At 43.2% G+C, this 20,807-nt stretch overlaps 1 protein-coding gene across 12 annotated transcripts in view; it reads left to right on the top strand.

The window, feature by feature from the left end:
* LOC147024681 (uncharacterized) overlaps window positions 1–20,807 on the top strand; it is a 110,078-nt gene that overhangs the window by 51,145 nt on the left and 38,126 nt on the right. For 6 of the 12 annotated variants that reach the window (XM_085884822.1, XM_085884823.1, XM_085884824.1 and 3 more), the window contains 10 exons: window positions 1,352–1,480; window positions 3,901–4,029; window positions 9,583–9,711; window positions 10,265–10,393; window positions 10,947–11,075; window positions 11,623–11,751; window positions 14,342–14,470; window positions 15,563–15,691; window positions 16,238–16,366; window positions 20,140–20,268. In XM_085884822.1, coding sequence (XP_085740948.1) covers window positions 1,352–1,480; window positions 3,901–4,029; window positions 9,583–9,711; window positions 10,265–10,393; window positions 10,947–11,075; window positions 11,623–11,751; window positions 14,342–14,470; window positions 15,563–15,691; window positions 16,238–16,366; window positions 20,140–20,268 — 1,290 coding nt within the window. The remainder of the gene's footprint in view (window positions 1–1,351; window positions 1,481–3,900; window positions 4,030–9,582; window positions 9,712–10,264; window positions 10,394–10,946; window positions 11,076–11,622; window positions 11,752–14,341; window positions 14,471–15,562; window positions 15,692–16,237; window positions 16,367–20,139; window positions 20,269–20,807) is intronic. The other 6 variants (XM_085884829.1, XM_085884821.1, XM_085884827.1 and 3 more) reach the window with 5 other exon arrangements.

The raw sequence follows: 20,807 nt of genomic DNA, 5'->3' as shown, positions 1-20,807 counted from the left end.
CGCAAAGAAGGAAGGAAGGAGAAATGAAATATAAATATAAAACACATTTTTAGCCTTTTATATTTTTACTTTTTCCGCCGAAGGTGCAAAAGTTTCAAAACCCGAAATGTAAACGTCGGCATTTATTTTCAAAATACAATTTCTTGCGCGCGCGCGCCAAAATGTCGAGTCATCTTTAACCAAACTGCGTAGTAGAACTGAGCAGTAGTCCGGTAATGGCGTCTGAGCAGTGGCCAGCGTGTTTCAGATTGACTGTGGTTTCTGGGGCGAAGGTGATTGTTAAGAAGTATGTCGGCGGTATAAATTCGAGTGACTGTATTGGTGATTTAATCACGCAACATCTTGACAACGAATATTCTGGCCGAACGATTGCATCAATTCAGTGCATCAGCAGGGATAATTCGCAGGCTCCTCTCGATCGTGCCGATATCTAACATAATCACCGGCGGACATAGGGCTGCAGGCTGTGGGGAGAGGCCACGGATCCCGGATGAGGGGATAAGTGATAAATTGTGTTACATGCTTCGGGCTTTCTGATTAATATATCAATGAGTACATTCCAGAATTAATAATTAATGAATCTGGCACACAAAAATGTTTTTTTCATACCTGACATGTTACTTTGTGTAGTGTCACGAAACTTCTGTGGAATTAATAATTAATGAATTTGCTCGCTCTAACGATTTTTCAAACCTCAATATCTCCATAAATACTTGACCAATTTTCATTCTGAAAGTTGCATTATAATCAGTGAAGCATAATCTACAGGATTATCATAATCTCCGAGAGCTAAGCCTGTTTTTTTCGTTTTTTTTTTTCCACAACCGAAAGTGAAGTGTCCCCAGAGAGTGGATGGACCGGAAAACCACGTATTGCACTTACTGGTGATTCTGATGTGTTAATCCGGGTACTAAATGAACAATACATAGTTATTAATTATGTCATTAGTCGTATTATCCTCGTGTATCTCTGTGAACTATTTCAATCGAAACGGTTAGTTTGGACTGTTTCACGGTTGCCTGTACTGAACATTGAGAACTTGTGGTATTATAGAGATGACCGTCACCCCCACACGGGGGTAATTTTTCTTGTTTTTATTTAGTGTCTCAAAAGGTGCAGTTAAGATTGTATAAATGCTGCAAACCATAATTTTGATGTTTATAACCACAGCACTGGGCCTCAATAGAGATAATTTGACTTTTCGTTGCATTATTTTTGGGTATAAACGAGTCTTATTGGATGATGTTATGTTGAATGGTCGCTTCAACAACTTGTGAGAAAGTGAGAATTGGTATGTTCTCAAAAGTTAACTTAATTTTGCTACATTGGAATGCAATGAAATTGTTTACAGATGAAATTGATACAGTTGACATGGCAAATACAATATCTACTTCTGAAGAATCTTTACAACTTGCTATGAAGCGAAAGGAGTGTGAACCAGCAACCATGGAGGTTGGCATTGAGATACAGCTGGAATCAGGTGAGCTTGAGCTTCCGATCCCTGCAATGATATTTTGGTGTCCTTTGTTGTATTGTAGCCAATCACCTGTATGACTTGTGAATTGGTACATCTCCAGCATTAATGTGTTTCAAATATTAGGATTGTGACCATTTCATCTTCTTGAGGCCATGGCCAAGAGAGGCTTCGCAACTCCTCCTCAGACGTCCCAATCGGCCATCGCTGCACCGTGATATGAAACGTCTATTGTGAACTGATTACTGCCAGAGTAGCCTCATATGAACAAGAAACTACTTGAAAACTGCTGTTTTTCTTGTTTTCATTTATTGTCTCAAAAGGTGCAGTTCAAATTGTATAAACGCTGCAAACCATAATTCTGATGTTTATAACCACAGCACTGGGCCTCAATAGAGATAATTTGGCTTTGTGTTGCATTATTGTGGGAAGAATAGAGCATTATTATCTTGCCAAAACGAAGTTTTTTGCAAGATATGTTAGTCAGCTTGTATGTTTTTTTTAATTTTTTTTATTTTGTTTGTCTGTAATCACGTATAAAAAATTCTGCAGAGCACAGTTATCATCGGAAATTTTTGTAACTTCGCATATCAGAGGCCTATAGGAGGTCCCTTTCAGCGCATAAAATTTTGAAGGTCAAGGTCGAAGGTCAAGGTCACTTTGTCGCAAATCAGGGGAGTCGACAAACCATTATTTTTTGAGTAATTTTGATCGGATCGTCTTCAAACTTCATGGGAATATAGTTCATGGTCTGGCGCTCAGCTGATTAATTTTTGGTGGCGACTGGCCTTGACCTTCATGGTTCGTGCCTTAGGTCAAACATATTTGACCCCAAGGTCAAATTTTCAAGTTTTAGGAACCATATCGTGTAGTACCTCAAATTGAACACCTTGATGAGTGCTTTCTAGATATGTCAAGCTTGAGACATTATGACGTCATTTGGTGACGTTATGAGGCAAACGCATATTTATTTTGCCAAAACGAAGTTTTGCAAGATATGTTAGTCAGCTTGTAAGCCTGGTGTTGGAGCAGTGGTTAGGGCAGCGGCTTGGGATCCAAAAGGTCCTGAGTTCAAGCCCCGTTCGGCCACTGAATTAATACACCAGGGGGTAGACTCAGCCTGTCATTCTTCCGAGGTCGGCGAAGTGAGTACTGGGCCGGTGTATACCCCGGTTAAAATAGGTGTACCATATCCCTGTGTCGTAAGAGGCGACCAGGGTTGCGTCAGGAAGGGCATCCGGCGTAAAAAAAAACGTGCCAAATCATGATGCGGATCATACGGATGATCCGCTGTGGCGACCCCGAACGGGGGCAGCCGAAGGAAGAAGAAGAAGATGTTAGTCAGCTTGTATGTTTTTTTTTTTTGTTTGTTTGTTTGTTTTTTTTTTTGTCTGTAATCACGTATAAAAAATTCTGCAGAGCACAGTTATCATCGGAAATTTTTGTAACTTCGCATATCAGAGGCCTATAGAGGTCCCTTTCAGTGCACAAAATTTTGAAGGTAAACGTCAAGGTCACTTTGGCGCAAATCAGGGGAGTCGACGAAACCCTTATTTTTTGAGTAATTTTGATCGGATCGTCTTCAAACTTCATGGGAATATAGTTCATGGTCTGGCGCTCAGCTGATTAATTTTTGGTGGCGATTGGCCTTGACCTTCATGTTTTTTTTTTTTTGTTGATTTTTTTTTTTTTTTTGGTCTGTAATCACGTATAAATCACTCTGCAGAGCACAGTTACCATTGGAAATTTTTGTAACTTCGCATATCAGAGGCCTATAGGAGGTCCCTTTCAGTGCATAAAATTTTGAAGGTCAAGGTCAAAGGTCAAGGTCACTTTGTCGCAAATCAGGGGAGTCGACGAAACCCTTATTTTTTGAGTAATTTTGATCGGATCATCTTCAAACTTCATGGTCATAGTTCATGGTCTGGCGCTCAGCTGATTAATTTTTGGAGGCGATTGGCCTTGACCTTCATGGTTAGCGCCTCAGGTCAAACATATTTGACCCCAAGGTCAAATATTCAAGTTTTAGGAACCATATCGTGTAGTACCTCAAATTGAACACCTCTGAGTGCTTTCTAGATATGTCAAGCTTGAGACATTATGACGTCATTTGGTGACGTTATGAGGCAAAAGCATATTTTTCATGGTTACTCTGCAGAACGATTCTCATCGGAATCTCTCGTAGGCAGATATTCCTCAAGGAGTCGCTCCTGGTGGATAGCAGCTCTGTTCACCTTAGTGTGACCTTAAAGAAGTCACACCTGGTCACCTTTTGGCAAGATACGGGTCACCCTGCGGGTGACATTGGTTTATTATATTATGTTGATTAATTACTTCTAAAACTTGGGGGGAAAAAGTGGGAATTGACATTTTCTCAAAAGTTAATTTAATTTTGCTACATTGGAATGGCATGAAATTCTTTACAGATGAAATTGATACAGTTGACATGGCAAATCCAACATCTACTTCTGAAGAATCTTTACACATTGCTATGAAGCGAAAGGAGTGTGAATCGACAACTGTGGAGGCAGACATTGACATGCAACCTGAACCTGGTGAGCTCCACCTTCTGTACCCTGCAGTGATATTTTGGTCTCCTTTGCTCTATTGTAGCCAATTTCCTGCTTGACGTATGAAATGGTACATCTCCAGCATTATTGTTTCAAATATTGGTATTGTGAACATGTCACCATTTTGCGGCCTTGGCCGAGACAGATTTCGCAACCCCTTCTCAGACGTCCCAATTGGCCATCACTGCAAAGCGATATGAGATGCCTATTGTGTACTGATTACTGCCAGAGTAGCCTCATATGAACAAGAAACTACCTGAAAACTGCTGTTTTTCTTGTTTTCATTTAGTGTCTCAAAAGGTGCAGTTCAAATTGTATAAATGCTGCAAACCATAATTCTGATGTTTATAACCACAGCACTGGGCCTCAATAGAGATAATTTGACTTTGTGTTGCATTATTGTGGGTAGAATAGAGCATTATCAGATTACATTGTTGCGGGGCCGGACGTCAGCCACGAGCACGACCGCGAGATGGAGCTGCAGCGTCGGCTCGACCGATCGCCCGGAATTTTGGTCGTCACTCCGGAGAAGTCCGGAGCCGACGGGTCCTGACTGGACCGAAGATCTCCAACAGGTCACCCGCGTGGAATAGGGTGAATAGCCAAATTTATATTTTCCTAAGTATCCACGCGGGAATCTACCGGGGAAATTCACCCTCGACGGAACTCGTACGAAACGAGCCGCTTAGCACGCTCGTTCCGTGTGCAATCCAAGCGGTTTAATCGCCAAGAACCGTCAGTCCAAATGTCCCCTTACGGCCGTAACAGCTTTTACTAATTCTCAAACACGCAGCACGCTCAGCCAATGAAGGAACAGACATGAACTAGCTGAAACATTCAACAAATGGGGATATTTATTGAATAGTAATGGGGAAATGAATGGAAGCACGCAAGAAGCAGAGTTAAACCGATTATTATTAAGCACATAAATACAACCAAAAACACTTATCAGACGGGCCCACGGGCACACACGCACACACACCCAAAGAATCGGACCAATGGTCTTTATTAGGACCTTCAGCTCGGAGGGACAGGTGGACTGAAGACCAGGGTCTAAATTGGACCTGTCTGCCTCGTGTGGTCTTCAAGTCGGTCGGTCCGGCGGGAGGCGAGATGAACCCGGACACCGGCGTGCGACCCTTGCGGTTCCTGCGGGAACTGGCGTTCCTCAAACTCTCGGTTGTGGTGAGGAGGAGGACGGCGTTGACCACGACCGGCCAGACAGGCTCCCGGGGACGAGTGCTCCAGCAAGACGGGATGTCCAGGTCGGGGAAATGCTCTTCCGTTCCTCCGCTCTTTCTCTCCTCTTTCCTCCGCTCTCCGCTCTCCTCTCTCCTCCGCTCTCTTCTCTTTTGTCGAGGAAGGTCCCTTATCCAGGAAGGTCGCTTGTCGTCTCTCGATCGCGAGGATTCTCTGACCAGCTTCTGGCTCCCCTTTTATCCATCTCCGCCGGCCCGACCCCTCTAGTACAGTAGATTAAAGAAAAATCGTTCATTTTGTGAAGAAAAGTGTGAAAATTGGCATGCATGTTCATTTTTATATGTTCTTTCATATAAGAGCAGGACACACCTGATCAGAATACATTTACGGCCACCATCTTGAATTTCAAAATGGCCACCACCAAAAATAATATTTTACGATATCTCAGTCACCAAGAGACCTAGCAAAATGAATAAAGAGTCCAAACCAATGTTTTCACACACAAGGAATCCAATAAACACACTTAAAATGCTCTATTGTCAGTCTTTCTGCTTTAAAATGACATACACTGTCCCAAGTGTAGTTCATCTGTTCGAGATACAGTTTTGACTTCACTCTGTCTGATAACATGTTCCTGCACAATGGCAAGGTTCAGTGCACGGGAGAGATGCACAGAAACATTTGCATGGTGGTCTGCATGCCTTTTTGCAGCCGCATTTGATCAGCTCTGTGCAGGATTTGGTCGCCTCGACAAGTGCTGTCCAGAAAGGTATCTACTGTTCAATGGCGTTCTTCGTCCATCCCCAGTCGCATGGGCTTGGTAACTGCTGCTAAGGTATCACCGCTTGGCCCCAGATGTGTCCTGCCTGGTGTGTCGACCTCTTTATATGTTCCGTGAGGGCTGCCTTTGTGGGGGGTAGGCAATCTATTTGGCTTCCTTCCACGAACAGAAGCTTCCTTGCCTGATTCACCTTGGTGCATTCACTGGTTCTATCATAAAGACGTATGACGAACCTTTCCAGTTGACACACATTCTCATCTGAGACTGATGAAGGCTCTTGGTATAAACTCAAGAAAGTGTCCATTATATCAGGGAAATTGGTCCAGGTGTCCCAAGCGGTTTTCTTCCCAATACCACTGAATGACGACGACGTATCACAGCCAGTGAAGGCATGGAAGAACAGAAGAGCTTTGGCCTTATTTTCACCAAGACTGTTTGCAATCGTGTGAGCCGGTATTAACCTGTAGTGTTTCTTGACTCCATATGCAACCCATAGTTCGTCAAGGGATAAAGTGTGAAATATGGCCATTGCAAGGACAACAACGTCAGTGTCGATTGACCTGATCAAGATTCTGTGATGGTTATTTTGTGCACAATGGAGAGCATGCAAGAATAATCTCGTATCGGCTTCTTCATGGTTGCATGGAGCTAGAGAAGATTGTCTGTTGCACTCTTAGGAAGAGATGACATTGGTATCTTGTGTGCTATATGGCTTCTTCTCTTGTGTGGATAACTTAGCGACGCACTGTGACAGCTCACTCTTATTTTGGTCCACGCGAAGAAAGCTCTGCCAGTTCTGCGGAATTGGCGTAGAATTTGTGACAATAATGCGGCTCCTTGTTCCCCTCCTCTTTCTCATTGAACTCTTCAAACTGTTGTCAATATACCGATCCCATATAACATCCAGACGTTTTGTGTTTTGCAGATTTCTCAGCACATAAAGCAAGAACACATTTTCAGCATAGTCTCCGAATGTTGAGCAGGACTTAGGAAGCAGCATATTGACTACAACAGATCCATCGAGAATCTTGGCATCTACCTCTGGACCACACTCAGAAGCCGTACTAGTAGCCAGCTTGTCGAAACATCTAATAAGGTGTGATTTAGTACACTTCCTCAGTTCTCCCATGTCTGAAAGAGAAGGTGGTGATCCCTCGTTTTCATGACTGAAGCATTCATCCATGTCCCCTTCTCGGGACTGACAAGATAGGTACATTCTGCCAAACAACTCACAGTTGCTTTTCAGAGTCCTAATTTGGTGTGATATTCTGGAGTGATTTGAGGGTGAAGTCTTGTGGAAGGGAGCCATGTTGAGCTTTGATATAATGTCTGAAATTGGTTTTACTCGCTGCTCCAAGCGTTCAGCAGCATATGTGTCATATTTTGACTGCCCATTTGCTTCCACATTCCTCAGCCGAAAGATTGCATCTTCTGTCATCACCTCCTTGTGTCCAGCACGATCAGATCATTTTGTATCTTCTGTGAAGGGATTACCTAATTCTTCAAATGTTGCAACCACAGCTTTAACGTGTTGGGCAAATTTCAACTGAATGGATTGCCCCTGATCATGCTGCTCTGTATATTTTGTGGAAGTAATTCCAAATGAACTCTCAAACTCGTCGATGATTCGAGCCACTTGAGGACCAGCTGTAATCCACTTGATCAAAGCAGAAGGATTATCAGTGATTCCAATCATACCGCCATCTCCTTTGATGTGATCATTCATCTGTTCGTGGGCTTGGTCCATAGCCATAGTAGACAAAGTGTGAGGTGATCTCTGCACCAAAAAGTTACCCTTCTCAAATTGCTCATGAACTGATGGCACTTGCTGACAAAGCTGTACCATGTCCTTGATATGGATATGGATCATACAAATCTTGCATAATTTGTATGATCCAAAGAAGACATCCATGGTACAATTTGTCCAAGGCACTAAACGTACAACTCAAAGTTTGCTTCACTCAGAGAACGCACATATTGCAAGAGTAGAAGTTCAAGATCCAGAACCAAAGCCCAGTATTGGAATTGAGGAACCTTACTGCAATTGACTTGATGCCAAGTTTCAAAATCCATCGATTATCATCTGGCCCAAGTGATTTGGCATATGTGATGTACGCAGATTTCCGAAGTAGGTGCAAAGCTGCTGCCGTTACTTGTTGTACATAGCGAGACCTGGTGACATGTGAACCCTTCAACATATCATCAGTTCGACCAGAGGTTGTGACTTCAGACTGCATAAGAATTGCTGTCCATCCGCTACCACTGAGGAAATCTCCAAGTAATTTCAACACATTCATCTCTATGTGGAGACCTCCCATTACCACCACAAATTTATCCTTGCCAATATGGTCTGGCAATGCCCACTGGATTTGTTTCGTAATGGAATACAATGGCTGATCCATGGTTATCACAGGTATTTGATCAGGGTGCAAATGCTGAATCGTCCAAGCCACGAGATGCATAGCATGTGCTATCATAGCTGGCGTATGTGCTGGTTCTGTGAACAAAGGCATCCAACGCAATGGGTGACACTGGTCTGATCTCAGCTGATTGCCTATTGGCATGGTAAGCTGCCCATGAGACAAAGTCTTTGGTATCAAGTTCCGTCTTGTTTGATACAAGTTCTAACATTGCACTCAACCAGCCGTCTTCTTTCTCTCTGGATGCGGACATGATGCTTGATTCAGCTTTTACTTGACCTGCAACAACTGGTGCATACAAGTCAGTTTGTGACAGACCTGCTGGTGCTACTTCTAAATATTCTACCGGCAAAAGAGACGCTACCAATTAAATTGGAGCAAGCCATTTCCACACGCTCATAGCATTTGGATATCAAACATCGAGCAAACACTTTTAAGGATTTAGTTGTTTATGAAAGGGTCTCATTTCGATTTTAAAGCAGAAACACTGAAAATTGGCATTATAAGTGTGTTTATTGGATTCCTTGTGTGTGGAAACATTGGGTTAGACTCTTTATTCAAGTGCTTAGGCCTCTTGGTGACCAACATATCATAAAAATAGTTTTCGGTGGTGGCCATTTTGAAATTCAAGATGGCGGCCGTAATTGTCGTCTGATCATGTGTGTCCTGCTCTTATATGAAAGAGCATATAAAAGTCATGTGTACCAGTTTTCACACTTTTTTCACATTTTGAACAATTCAGGTGAAATGTTGACTTAATCTACTGTACTACTTCCCCACTCGGGCCGCAGAGAATCCCGGGGCTGTTCTCTTCTCTGCAGCACTGCTGCAATTCAACGGTCATTTTGTTGCTGTCGTTGCAGAAGATGAGGTTTTCCAATAAAGGGAAATCATAACTATAAAGATAAATCACAGCGCATGATTAGACAAGGGAAAGGAAGCTATCTATAAAACACACACTTACCGATATAACTAATCTATAGGACCTGAATGTTGTGTGCGATAGGTTTCCAAATTGGTAACAATATTATGTTGATTAATTACTTCTAAAACTTAGGGGGGGGGGGAGTGAGAATTGACATTTTCTCAAAAGTTCATTTAATTTTGCTTAATGGAATGGCATGAAATTGTTTACAGATGTAATTGATGCAGCTGACACGGCAAATCCTACAACTACTTCTGAAGAATCTTTACACATTGCTCTGAAGCGAAAGGAATGTGAATCGACAACTCTGGAGGCAGACATTGACATGCAACCTGAACCTGGTGAGCTCCACCTTCTGTACCCTGCAGTGATATTTTGATTTCCTTTGCTCTATTGTAGTCAATTACCTGCTTGACGTGTGTAATGGTACATCTCCAGCATTAATGTTTCAAATATAGGTATTGTGAACATTTCACCATTTTGTGGCCTTGTGCAAGGCAGATTTGGCAACCCCTTCTCAGAGGAGCCAATCGCCTATCGCTGCACAGTGATAAGAAACGTCTATTGTGAACTGATTGCTGCCAGAGAAGCCTCATATGAACTAGAAACTACTTGAAAACTGCTGTTTTTCTTGTTTTCATTTGGTGTCTCAAAAGGTGCAGTTCAAATTGTATAAACGCTGCAAACCATAATTCTGATGTTTATAACTACAGCACTGGGCTTCGATAGAGATAATTTGACTTTGCGTTGCATTATTTTGGGGTATAAATGAGTCTTATCGGATGATGATATGTTGAATAGTCGCTTATACTACCTGGGAGAAAGTGTGAATTGTTATGTTCTCCAAAGTTAATTTAATTTTGCTCCATTGGAATGGCATGAAATTGTTTACAGATGAAATTGATGCAGTTGTCATGGCAAATCCAACATCGACTTTTGAAGAATCTTTACACATTGCTATGAAGCGAAAGGAGTGTGAATCGACAACTGTGGAGGCAGACATTGACATGCAACCTGAACCTGGTGAGCTCCACCTTCTGTACCCTGCAGTGGTATTTTGGTCTCCTTTGCTCTATTGTAGTCAATTACCTGCTTGATGTGTGAAATGGTACATCTCCAGCATTTAAGTTTCAAATATTGGAATTGTGAACATTTCACCATTTTGCGGCCTTGGCCGATACAGATTTCGCAACCCCTTCTCAGATGTCCCAATCGGCCATCGCTGCACAGTGATATGAAACACCTATTGTGTACTGATTACTGGCAGAGTAGCCTCTTATCAACTGGAAACTACTTGAAAACTGCTGTTTTTCTTGTTTCCATTTAGCATCTCAAAAGGTGCAGCTCAAATTGTATAACCACTGCAAACCATAATTCTGATGTGTATAACCACAGCACTGGGCCTCGATAGAGATAACTTGACTTTACGTTGCATTATTTTTGGGTATAAAGGAGTCTTATCGGATGATGATATGTTGAAACGTCGCTTCTCCAACTTGGGAGAAAGTGGGAATTGACATTTTCTCAAAAGTTAATTTACTTTTGCTCCATTGGAATGGCATGAAATTGTTTTCAGATGAAATTGATTCAGTGGACATGGCAAATCCAATATCTACTTCTGAAGAATCTTTACAACTTGCTATGAACCGAAAGGAGTGTGAACCAGCAACCATGGAGGTTGGCATTGAGATACAACTGGAATCTGGTGAGCTTGAGCTTCTGATCCCTGCAATGATATTTTGGTGTCCTTTGTTGTATTGTAGCCAATCACCTGTATGACTTGTGAATTGGTACATCTCCAGCATTAATGTGTTTCAAATATTGGGATTGTGACCATTTCATCTTCTTGAGGCCATGGCCAAGAGAGGCTTCGCAACTCCTCCTCAGATGTCCCTTCAGCCATCGCTGCAAAATGATATGAAACACCTTTATTGATGACTGCCATAGTAGCCTCAAATGAACCAGGAACTATCTGAAAACTGGTGTTTTTCTTGTGTTTGTTTAGTGCCTGAAAAAGTTCAGTTTATATTGTATGAATGTTACAAACCATAATTCTGATGTGTTTAACCACAACACCAAGTCTCTTTGGACGATTTGACTTTGTGTTGCTTTATTGTGGGAAGAAGAGCATTTTATGAGATGAAATTAGGTTGAATAGTCTCCTCTAAAACTCTGCGAAAAAGTGGGAATTGTCATTTTCTCGAAACTTAATTTAATTTTGCTACATTGGAGTGGCGTGAAATTGTTTGCAGATGTAATATATGTAGTTGACATGGCAAATCCAATATCTGCTTCTGAAGAATTTTTTCCCATTGGTATGGAGCGAAAGGAGTGTGAATTGACATCTGTGGAGGCAGACATTGACATCCAACCTGAACCTGGTGAGCTCAACCTCCTATACCCTGCAGTGATATTTTGATGTCGTTTGCTCGATTGTAGCCAATTATTTCTTTGACTTGTGAAATGGTACATCTCCAGCCAAAATATTGTTGTGGTTCTGTAAAGCCGGCGCTTCGCCCAGCCAATGGCAGAAGACATATCATGGTCCAGAGACAGTTATTTCATTAGTATCCATTTTTGGAAGCCCTTCCCTCATGTGCAGTGGGTTTCTGGGACAAAATGCGTTGTGAGGGCTTGTCGGTCGGTCTTTTTCCCATTCTTTTATCTGTTTTACTTTACCTCACACCCGATCTTCTCGATCACACAAGCATGCAGGCCAAAGGAACAAGCATCTCATTTGCACGCACATGCCATTTCCCATTCAAACCTCGTGCCATTCTCAAACCGACGCTCACATCAGACCTTCACTGTACTCGGACCCCAATGTTCCAAAATTTATACAACCATCGCAAGACCTTATATTCATAATAATCCCCACATCATCGGACCACAATCCAAGCTCATTGACACTCACCGTTTATGCCACAATCTCGATCATGACCACCATCCATCACCATCATAAACTTGCCGAACTGCAATTGCTATGCTACACCACGACTGCCATCACCACCAATTGACCACCACCTCCTTCTGGGCCGGCAGGAGACAAGGGAGCGGCCTGTACCCCTATAGATACACTTAGCTGGATGTTCTGGTGTCTATCTCAGGGCACAAGTGTGCGCTGGGTGCAGTTCAACCTCGTGGTGATGGCCCGGGCATTCTGCTTCGCTCTGGCCCCCATTTGGTGTCTGGCACATGTTTGTGGCCGGAGAGTGCCGCCGGATGTGATCCCCCCATATTATTCGAGGAGTTCTTTGGTATGGCAAAATGCGGAGCAAATGAGGCCATTTCCATTGTGAAATCCTCATTGGGGTAGGGCCAACACAGTGGTTTGAGTCCACGCACCAATTAAGCCGCGGGGAAACACCCATCCCACCGCCCGTGCTGGAAAATTATAACAGAATGCTCTACTCGCTGGTCTGCCCTTTTGCCTGCCCTTCTCTTGTCTGGCCAGCTCAGAATTCTCTCACATCTGACTCGCCCTTTCTGGTTACTGCAGTCACAGAGCGGTGGAACAGAACGGAGTACACCTGCAAATGGGACACACCAGACCGAGTACTGCCTAAGCCCATAAATATGTACACAAACAGATTTCTTTCCACTCACGATAAGGACGATACACTCACATGTTCTTTGCTCTCTTTCCAACCCCCTGACCCAACTCTTTACACCTTCCTCTCTGCCTCGTTGGTCAATCACCATACACCTCATTACACCTCCTCCAATCACGCAACGTAGACACGTTCAGTTCTCCTCTCTCCTCCTCCTCCTGCTCCTCCTCCTGCTCCTCCTCCTCCTCCCCTCCTCCCCCCCTCCCTTCTCAGCGACTGGGAAGCGTGGAACCGTTGGTCGTGGTAGGGACAAAAGAGGTTGCAAACACCTTGTTCTTTTCTAATCTCTCTTACTTTCTAATTTACTTGGGTGAGTGTCTCATGGCACCTGTCTTGTTGGCATAATTAAGATTGTCGAAGTTTTGATTGGATTCGCTCTGCCCTGTGTCTTTGTCTTGCAAATGCTTGCATTTATTTGGCCGCACCTCATCAATCCTTGCTTTCCCCAGCTGTACATATTGGTTTTCCTTTTTTTTGTTCCACGTGCCTTTCCTCGCCCTCACTTTATAAATACCCTGCTCTCATTGTGAATGTACTCAGGTAATCTAGTCTTTTCCTTCATTGATCCAGCGTAGTCTGTATGTAATTAGCCAGGTATTTTTACCCTACCGATGGGCTCTTGCTATTCGGTGCATACTTGGTATCTCCGCTCGGCTGCACCTGATACGGTAAGTTCAACAACAGTATGCATTGAGGGCACAAGACCCCCCTTGGTGAGGCCGTCCACAGGTAAAGTACCAAGCAAAGTCGTGAAACACTGGCAAGATTGGCAGTACCAAATGGCACTCGTGGTTGCTTAACAACCCGCCGGAGCACGAAGTTATTCATGCCCGGTGGCCTCAGGACTGGGTTTTCGGAAGGAACTCGAGCACTTCCCCTCGTGGCGAAACTCAGACCCTGGATCCCTCACAATATATTTCAAATATTGGGATTGTGAACATTTTCATCATCTTGTGGCCATGGCCGAGACGGGCTTCGCAACCCCTTCTCAGACATCCTTTTCGGCCATCTCTGCAGATGATATCAAACACCGACATTGATGACTTCCGGAGTGGCCTCATCTGAACTCGACACGACCTGAAAACTGCTGTTTTTCTTGTTTTCTTTTTGGTGTCTCAAACAGTTCAGTGAAAATTGTATAAATGCTGTGAACCAGAATTCTGATGTGCATATCCACAGCACTGGGCCTCGTGAGATAATTTGACTTTGTGTTGCATTATTGTGGGGAGAATAGAGCATTATCAGATTATATTATGTTGATTAATTACTTCGAAAACTTGGGGGGTAAAAGCGGGAATTGACATTTTCTCAAAAGTTAATTTAGTGTTGCTCCATTGGAATGGCATGAAATTGTTTACAGATGTAATTGATGCAGTTGACATGGCAAATCCAACAACTAATTCTGAAGAATCTTTACACATTGCTATGAAGCGAAAGGAATGTGAATCGACAACTGTGGATGCAGACATTGACATCCAACCTGAACCTGGTGAGCTCCATCTTCTGTACCATGCAGTAATATTTTGGTCTCCTTTGCTCTCTTGTAGCCAATTACCTGCTTGACTTGTGAAATGGTAGATCTCCAGCATTGTTTCAAATATTGGTATTGTGAACATTTCACCATTTTGCGGCCTTGGCCGAGAAATTTCGCAACCCCTTCTCAGACGTTCCAATCGGCCATCGCTGCACAGCGATATGAAACATCTATTGTGTACTGATTACTGCCAGAGGAGCCTCATATGAACTGGAAACTACCTGAAAACTGCTGTTTTTCTTGTTTTCTTTTGGTGTCTCAAAAGGTGCAGTTCAAATTGTATAAACGCTGCAAACCATAATTCTGATGTTTATAACCACAGCACTGGGCCTCGATAGAGATAATTTGACTTTGCGTTGCATTATTTTTGGGTATAAAAGAGTCTTAACGGATGATGATATGTTGGATAGTCGCTTCTCCAACTTTGGAGAAAGTGGGAATTGATATGTTCTCAAAAGTTAATTTACTTTTGCTCCATTGGAATGGCATGGAATTGTTAACCTCTGCCATCGAAGATGGACGGAGGTTACTGTTTTCACCCCTGTCTGTTTGTTTGTTTGTTTGTTTGTGAACAGTATTATGGAAAAACTCCTCGAAGGATTTCGACGAAACTTGGTGGGGGGATTTGGTATGGTCCATGGATCATGCGATTACATTTTGGACTTGGTCCAAATTCCAATATGGCCACAATGGCGGCCATTTTGAAAAAATATTTGAATTTTTGTTTTTGCATTTCTCCATGTTTTAAGTGATTTCCAACCCCCCCCCAAAAAAAAAAATTTAGAGAAAAAAAAATTGCAACTTTTTTTCAGCAAAACTTCGATTTTTTTTTTTTTTTTGCATTTCTACATGTTAAAAATGATTTCCAACAAAAAACATGCCAAAATTATAATTGCGGCTGATTTTGGAGATTCAGGTGGTTATACCCACATAAAATCAATTTCTGTCTCAAGGAATCAAGTTATGACGAATGAATTGAGTATGTAAAAGTTAAAAGTAAAAGGGAAAGTTGCAAACTATAACTCTGTGAGCACTGCTGATTTACAGAAGAAATTGATGCAGTGAACACGGCAAATCCAATATCTACTTCTGAAGAATCTTTACAACTTGCTATGAACCGAAAGGAGTGTGAATCAGCAACCATGGAGGTTGGCATTGAGATACAACTAGAATCTGGTGAGCTTGAGCTTCCGATCCTTGCAATGATATTTTGATCTCCTTTCCTCTATTGTAGCCAATAACCTGTTTGACTTGTGAATTGGTACATCTCCAGCATTATTGTGTTTCAAATATTGGGATTGTGACCATTTCATCTTCTTGAGGCCATGGCCAAGAGAGGCATCGCAACTCCTCCTCAGACGTCCCTTCCAGCCATCGCTGCAAAATGATATGAAACACCTTTATTGATGACTGCCATCGTAGCCTCATATGAACCAGAAACTATCTGAAAACTGGTGTTTTTCTTGTGTTCATTTAGTGCCTCAAAAGGTTGTTTATATTGTATGAATGTTGCAAACCATAATTCTGATGTGTTTAACCACAGCACCGAGTCTCTTTGGACGATTTGACTTTGTGTTGCGTTATTGTGGGAAGAAATGCATATTATGAGATGAAATTAGGTTGAATAGTCTCTTCCAAAACTCTGCGAAAAAGTGGGAATTGTCATTTTCTCGAAACTTAATTTAATTTTGCTACATTGCAGTGGTGTGAAATTGTTTGCAGATGTAATCTATGTCGTTGACATGGCAAATCCAATATCTACTTCTGAAGAATCTCTTCCCATTGGTATGGAGCGAAAGGAGTGTGAATCGACATCTGTGGAGGCAGACATTGACATACAACCTGAACCTGGTGAGCTCAACCTCCTGTACCATGCAGTGATATTTTGATCTCCTTTGCTCGATTGTAGCCAATTATTTGTTTGACTTGTGAAATGGTACATCTCCAGCCAAAATATTGTTGTGGTTCTGTGAAGCCGGCGCTTCGCCCAGCCATTGGCAGACGACATATCATGGTCCAGAGACAGTTATTTCATTAGTATCAGTTTTAGGTAGCCCTTCCCTCATGTGCAGTGGGTTTATGGCACAAAATGCATTGCGAGGGCCTTTCGGTAGGTCTTATTCCCATTCTTTTTTAGGTCATCTCTGTCATCTCAGTAGAGATGACCTAATAACGCCAGTCTGTCCGTCCGTCCGTACATCCGTCCATACGTCCACAATCAAACCGAGTGGAGACAAATAACCAATTGTGGAATGGATCGAGGTCGAAGAGACATGCACAACGATATAACTTTCAAGGTCGTCCAAGGTTGTGGTCAACGTCACGAGGCTGTCAACGTTGCGAAAATCGTCGATTTCAAATCGTATCTCCTCCCTCATTTATCAAGAGAGATCAAATGTCATTCGTGATTCAGATACTATGGACTATTATCTAGATTCAAGAACAACACGAGCCATTTTTTTGAAATTTGCTCTCGTTCCGATTTTATAGCCTTTAAAACTTCGCTCTGATTCCCCGTATGGGCCATTCATAAAGTACATACAAAAAATAAGTATTAAATTAAGAACCGGAACTCTCCGAGACAAATATTGCATTTGAAGCTTTTGTCAGATTTAACTAAAACGATGGAACACAAGTTTATATGCACACTTACTTTCATTTATGACATTAACATTGTCTTGAATGTCAATTTGTACTTTTATTTTCATAAATGACGTGCTGTGATATTAAAAGAAAAAGGTAAATTACACCGCTAAGGACTGCGTTGTCATGACTTACAAACATCGGTTCATAAGGAACTGCTGGCTTTGCAAGCGATTAGCGATGTATGAGGGGGGTTGGTGGTTTAAAGCTCGCGTACGGCCTGCGTACAGGGGTGGGTGGTATGACGGCTGCGTACAGGGGTGGGTGGGTGGTACGACGGCTGCATACATACTCCCATGAAAGTGGTGTCGGATTATATGAAAGCGTTTCAGAAGATGAAGGTGAGCCTGTCATCGCGAGGGGGGAAAAATATCCCCGTTCACAGGAACATTTTTGACGTGATGTTGAATCCGTGGACCTCAATAATTGTTCCATATTACTGTATTACCGTAGTTAATAATTACTGATGCATTTGAGATAAATCTTCAGTTCGTTGTCATCTTCAAGTATTGTGATATGAGATGCATCTTGGGGTGGGTGGGTGGTCACTAGCCTGCATACAGAGGGGGATGGGTGGTTTTGAAACCTGGAAGTAGAGCGTACGTACTTCATGACTGCCCCTATTCCAGTCTAGCACAGAGTTACTTTCGACCTCTGGCAGAGATGACCATCACTCCCGCTCGGGGGTATTTTTCCGTTTTACTTTACCTCACACCCGATCTTCTCGATTACGCAAGCATGCAGCTCAAAGCAACAAGCATCTCATTTGCACGCGCGCGCAATTTCCCATTCAAACCTTGTGCCATTCTCAAACCGACGCTCACCTCAGACCTTCGCCGTACTTGGACCCCAATGTTCCAAAATTTATACAACCATCGCAAGACCTTCATAATAATCCCCACGTCATCGGACCACAATCCAAGCTCGCTGACACTCACCGTTTATGCCACAATCTCGATCATGACCACCATCACCATCATAAACTTGCCGAACTGCAATTGCTATGCTCCACCACGACTGCCATCACCGCCAATTGGCCACCACCTCCACCTGGGCCGACAGGAGACAAGGGAGTGGAATGTACCCCTATAGATACATGTGGCTGCATGTTCTGGTGTATATCTCGGGGCACAAGTGTGCGCTGGGTGCAATTCAACCTCGTGGTGATGGCCTGAGCATTCTGCTTCGCTCTGGCCCCTATTTGGTGTCTGGCAAATGTTTGTGGCCAGAGAGTTCAGCCGGATGTGATCCCCCCCATATTATTCGAGGAGTTCTTTGGCATGGCAAAATGCGGAGAAAATGAGGCCATTTCCATTGTGAAATCCTCATTGGGGTGCGGCCAACACAGTGATTTGAGTCTATGTACCTATTAAGCCGCAGGGAAACACCCATCCCACCACCTGTTCTGCTCTCAGGCACCGCCTGTGCTGGAATATTATAACAGAATGCTCTGCTTTCTGGTCTGCCGTCTTGCCTGCCCTTCTCTTGTCTTGCCGGCTCACAATTCTCTCACATCTGACTCGCCCTTTCTGGTTACTGCAGTCACAGAGTGGTGGAACCGAACGGAGTACACCTGCGAATGGGAGACACCAGACCGAGTGCTGCCTTAGCTCATAAATATGTACTCAGATTTTTTGCACTCACGATAGGGACTACACACTCACATGTTCTTTGCTCTCTTTCCAACCCCCTGACCCAACTCTTTATACCTTCCTCTCTGCCTCATTGGTCAATCACCACACACTTCATCACACCTCTTCCAATCATGCAGCGTAGACACTTTCAGTTCTCCTCCCTCCTCCTCCTCCTCCTCCTCCTCCTCCTCCTCCTCCTCCTCCTCCCCTCACCCTTCTCAGCGAATGGGAAGTGTGGGCCCGTTGGTCACAGCAGGCACAAAAGAAGTTGCAAACACCTCGTTATTTTCTCATCTCTCTTGTTTTCTAATTTACTTGGGTGAGTGTCTCTTGGCACCTGTCATGTTGGCATAATTAAGATTGTCGAAGTTTAGATTAGATTCGCTCTGCCCTGTGTCTTTGTCTTGCAAATGCTTGCATTTATTTTGCCACACCTCATCAATCCTTCCTTTCCCCTGCTGTACGTATTGGTTTTCCTTTTATTGTTCCACATGCCTTTCCTCGCCATCACTTTATAAATAAATTGCTCTCGTTGTGAATGTACTCAGTTCATCTTGTCTTTACTTTCATTGGTCCAGCGTAGTCCATACGTCATTAGCCAGGAAGTTTTACCCCACCGATGGGCTCTTGCTCTCCAGTGCATACTTGGTATCTCCACTTGGCTGCACCTGATACGGAAAGTTCAACAACAGTATGCATCGAGGGCACGAGACCCCCCTTGGTGAGGCCGTCCACAGGTAAGGTACCAAGCAAAGTAGTGAAACACTGCCAAGATTGGCAGTACCAATCGGCACTCGTGGTTGCTTAACAAGCCACCGGAGCACGACGTTATTCATGCCCGGTGGCCTCAGGACTGGGTGTTCGGGATGAACTTGAGCACTTCCCCTCATGGCGAAACTCGGACCCTGGATCCCTCACAATATATTTTAAATATTGGGATTGTGAACATTTTCATCATCTTGCGGCCATGGCCGAGACTGGCTTCGCAACCCCTTCTCAGACATCCTTATCGGCCATCTCTGCAGATGATATCAAACACCCACATTGATGACTTCCTGAGTAGCCTCATCTGAACTCGACACGACCTGAAAACTGCTGTTTTTCTTGTTTTCTTTTATTGTCTTAAAAGGTTCAGTTAAAATTGTACGAACACTGCACAAAATAATTCTGATGTGTATAACCACTGCACTGACCCTTCAAAGAAAATTTGACTTTGCGTTGCATTATTTTCGGTCGAAAGGAGTCTTATCGGATGATGATGTGTTGAATAGTCGCTCTACAACTTGGGAGAAAGTTGGGATTGATATGTTCTCAAAACTTAATTTAATTTTGCTCCATTGGAATGGCATGAAATTGATGAAATTGACACGGCAAATCCAACATCTACTTCTGAAGAATCTTTACACATTCATATGGAGCCAAAGGAATGTGAATCAACATCTATGGAGGCAGACGTTGCCATCCAACCTGAACCTGGTGAGCTCCACTTTCTGTACCCTGCAGTGATATTTTGTCTCCTTTGCTTGATTGTAACCAATTATTTGTTTGACTTGTGAAATGGCACATCTCCAGCCACAATATTGTTACGGTTCTGTGAAGCCGGCGCTCACCTCAGACATTGGCAGATGATATATCGTGGTCCTGAGACAGTTTTTCATTAATATCGTTTCAGATAACCCATCCCTCATGTGCAGTGGGTTTATGGGATAAAATGCGTTGCGAGGGCTTTTCGGTCGGTCTGAAAACCCATTCTTTTATCTGTTTTACTTTACCTCACATACTATCTTCTCTATCACGCCTGCATGCATGCCAAAGCAAGAAGCAGCTCATTTGCATACGCACGCCATTTCACATTCAAACCTCAAGCCATTCTCAAACTGACGCTCACCTCAGACCTTCGCCGTACTTGGACCTCAATGTTCCAACATTTATAGAACCATCGTAACGCCTTCATAATAATCCCCACATTATAGGACCACAACCAAAGCTCGCCTGCACTCACCATTTACGCCACA

Source organism: Eptatretus burgeri, chromosome 6, assembly GCF_056783735.1.
Source record: "Eptatretus burgeri isolate ZD-2024b chromosome 6, Ebu_testis_v1, whole genome shotgun sequence".
Taxonomy (NCBI): Eukaryota; Metazoa; Chordata; class Myxini; order Myxiniformes; family Myxinidae; genus Eptatretus; species Eptatretus burgeri.
This window is presented reverse-complemented; position numbering and strand designations above follow the sequence as displayed.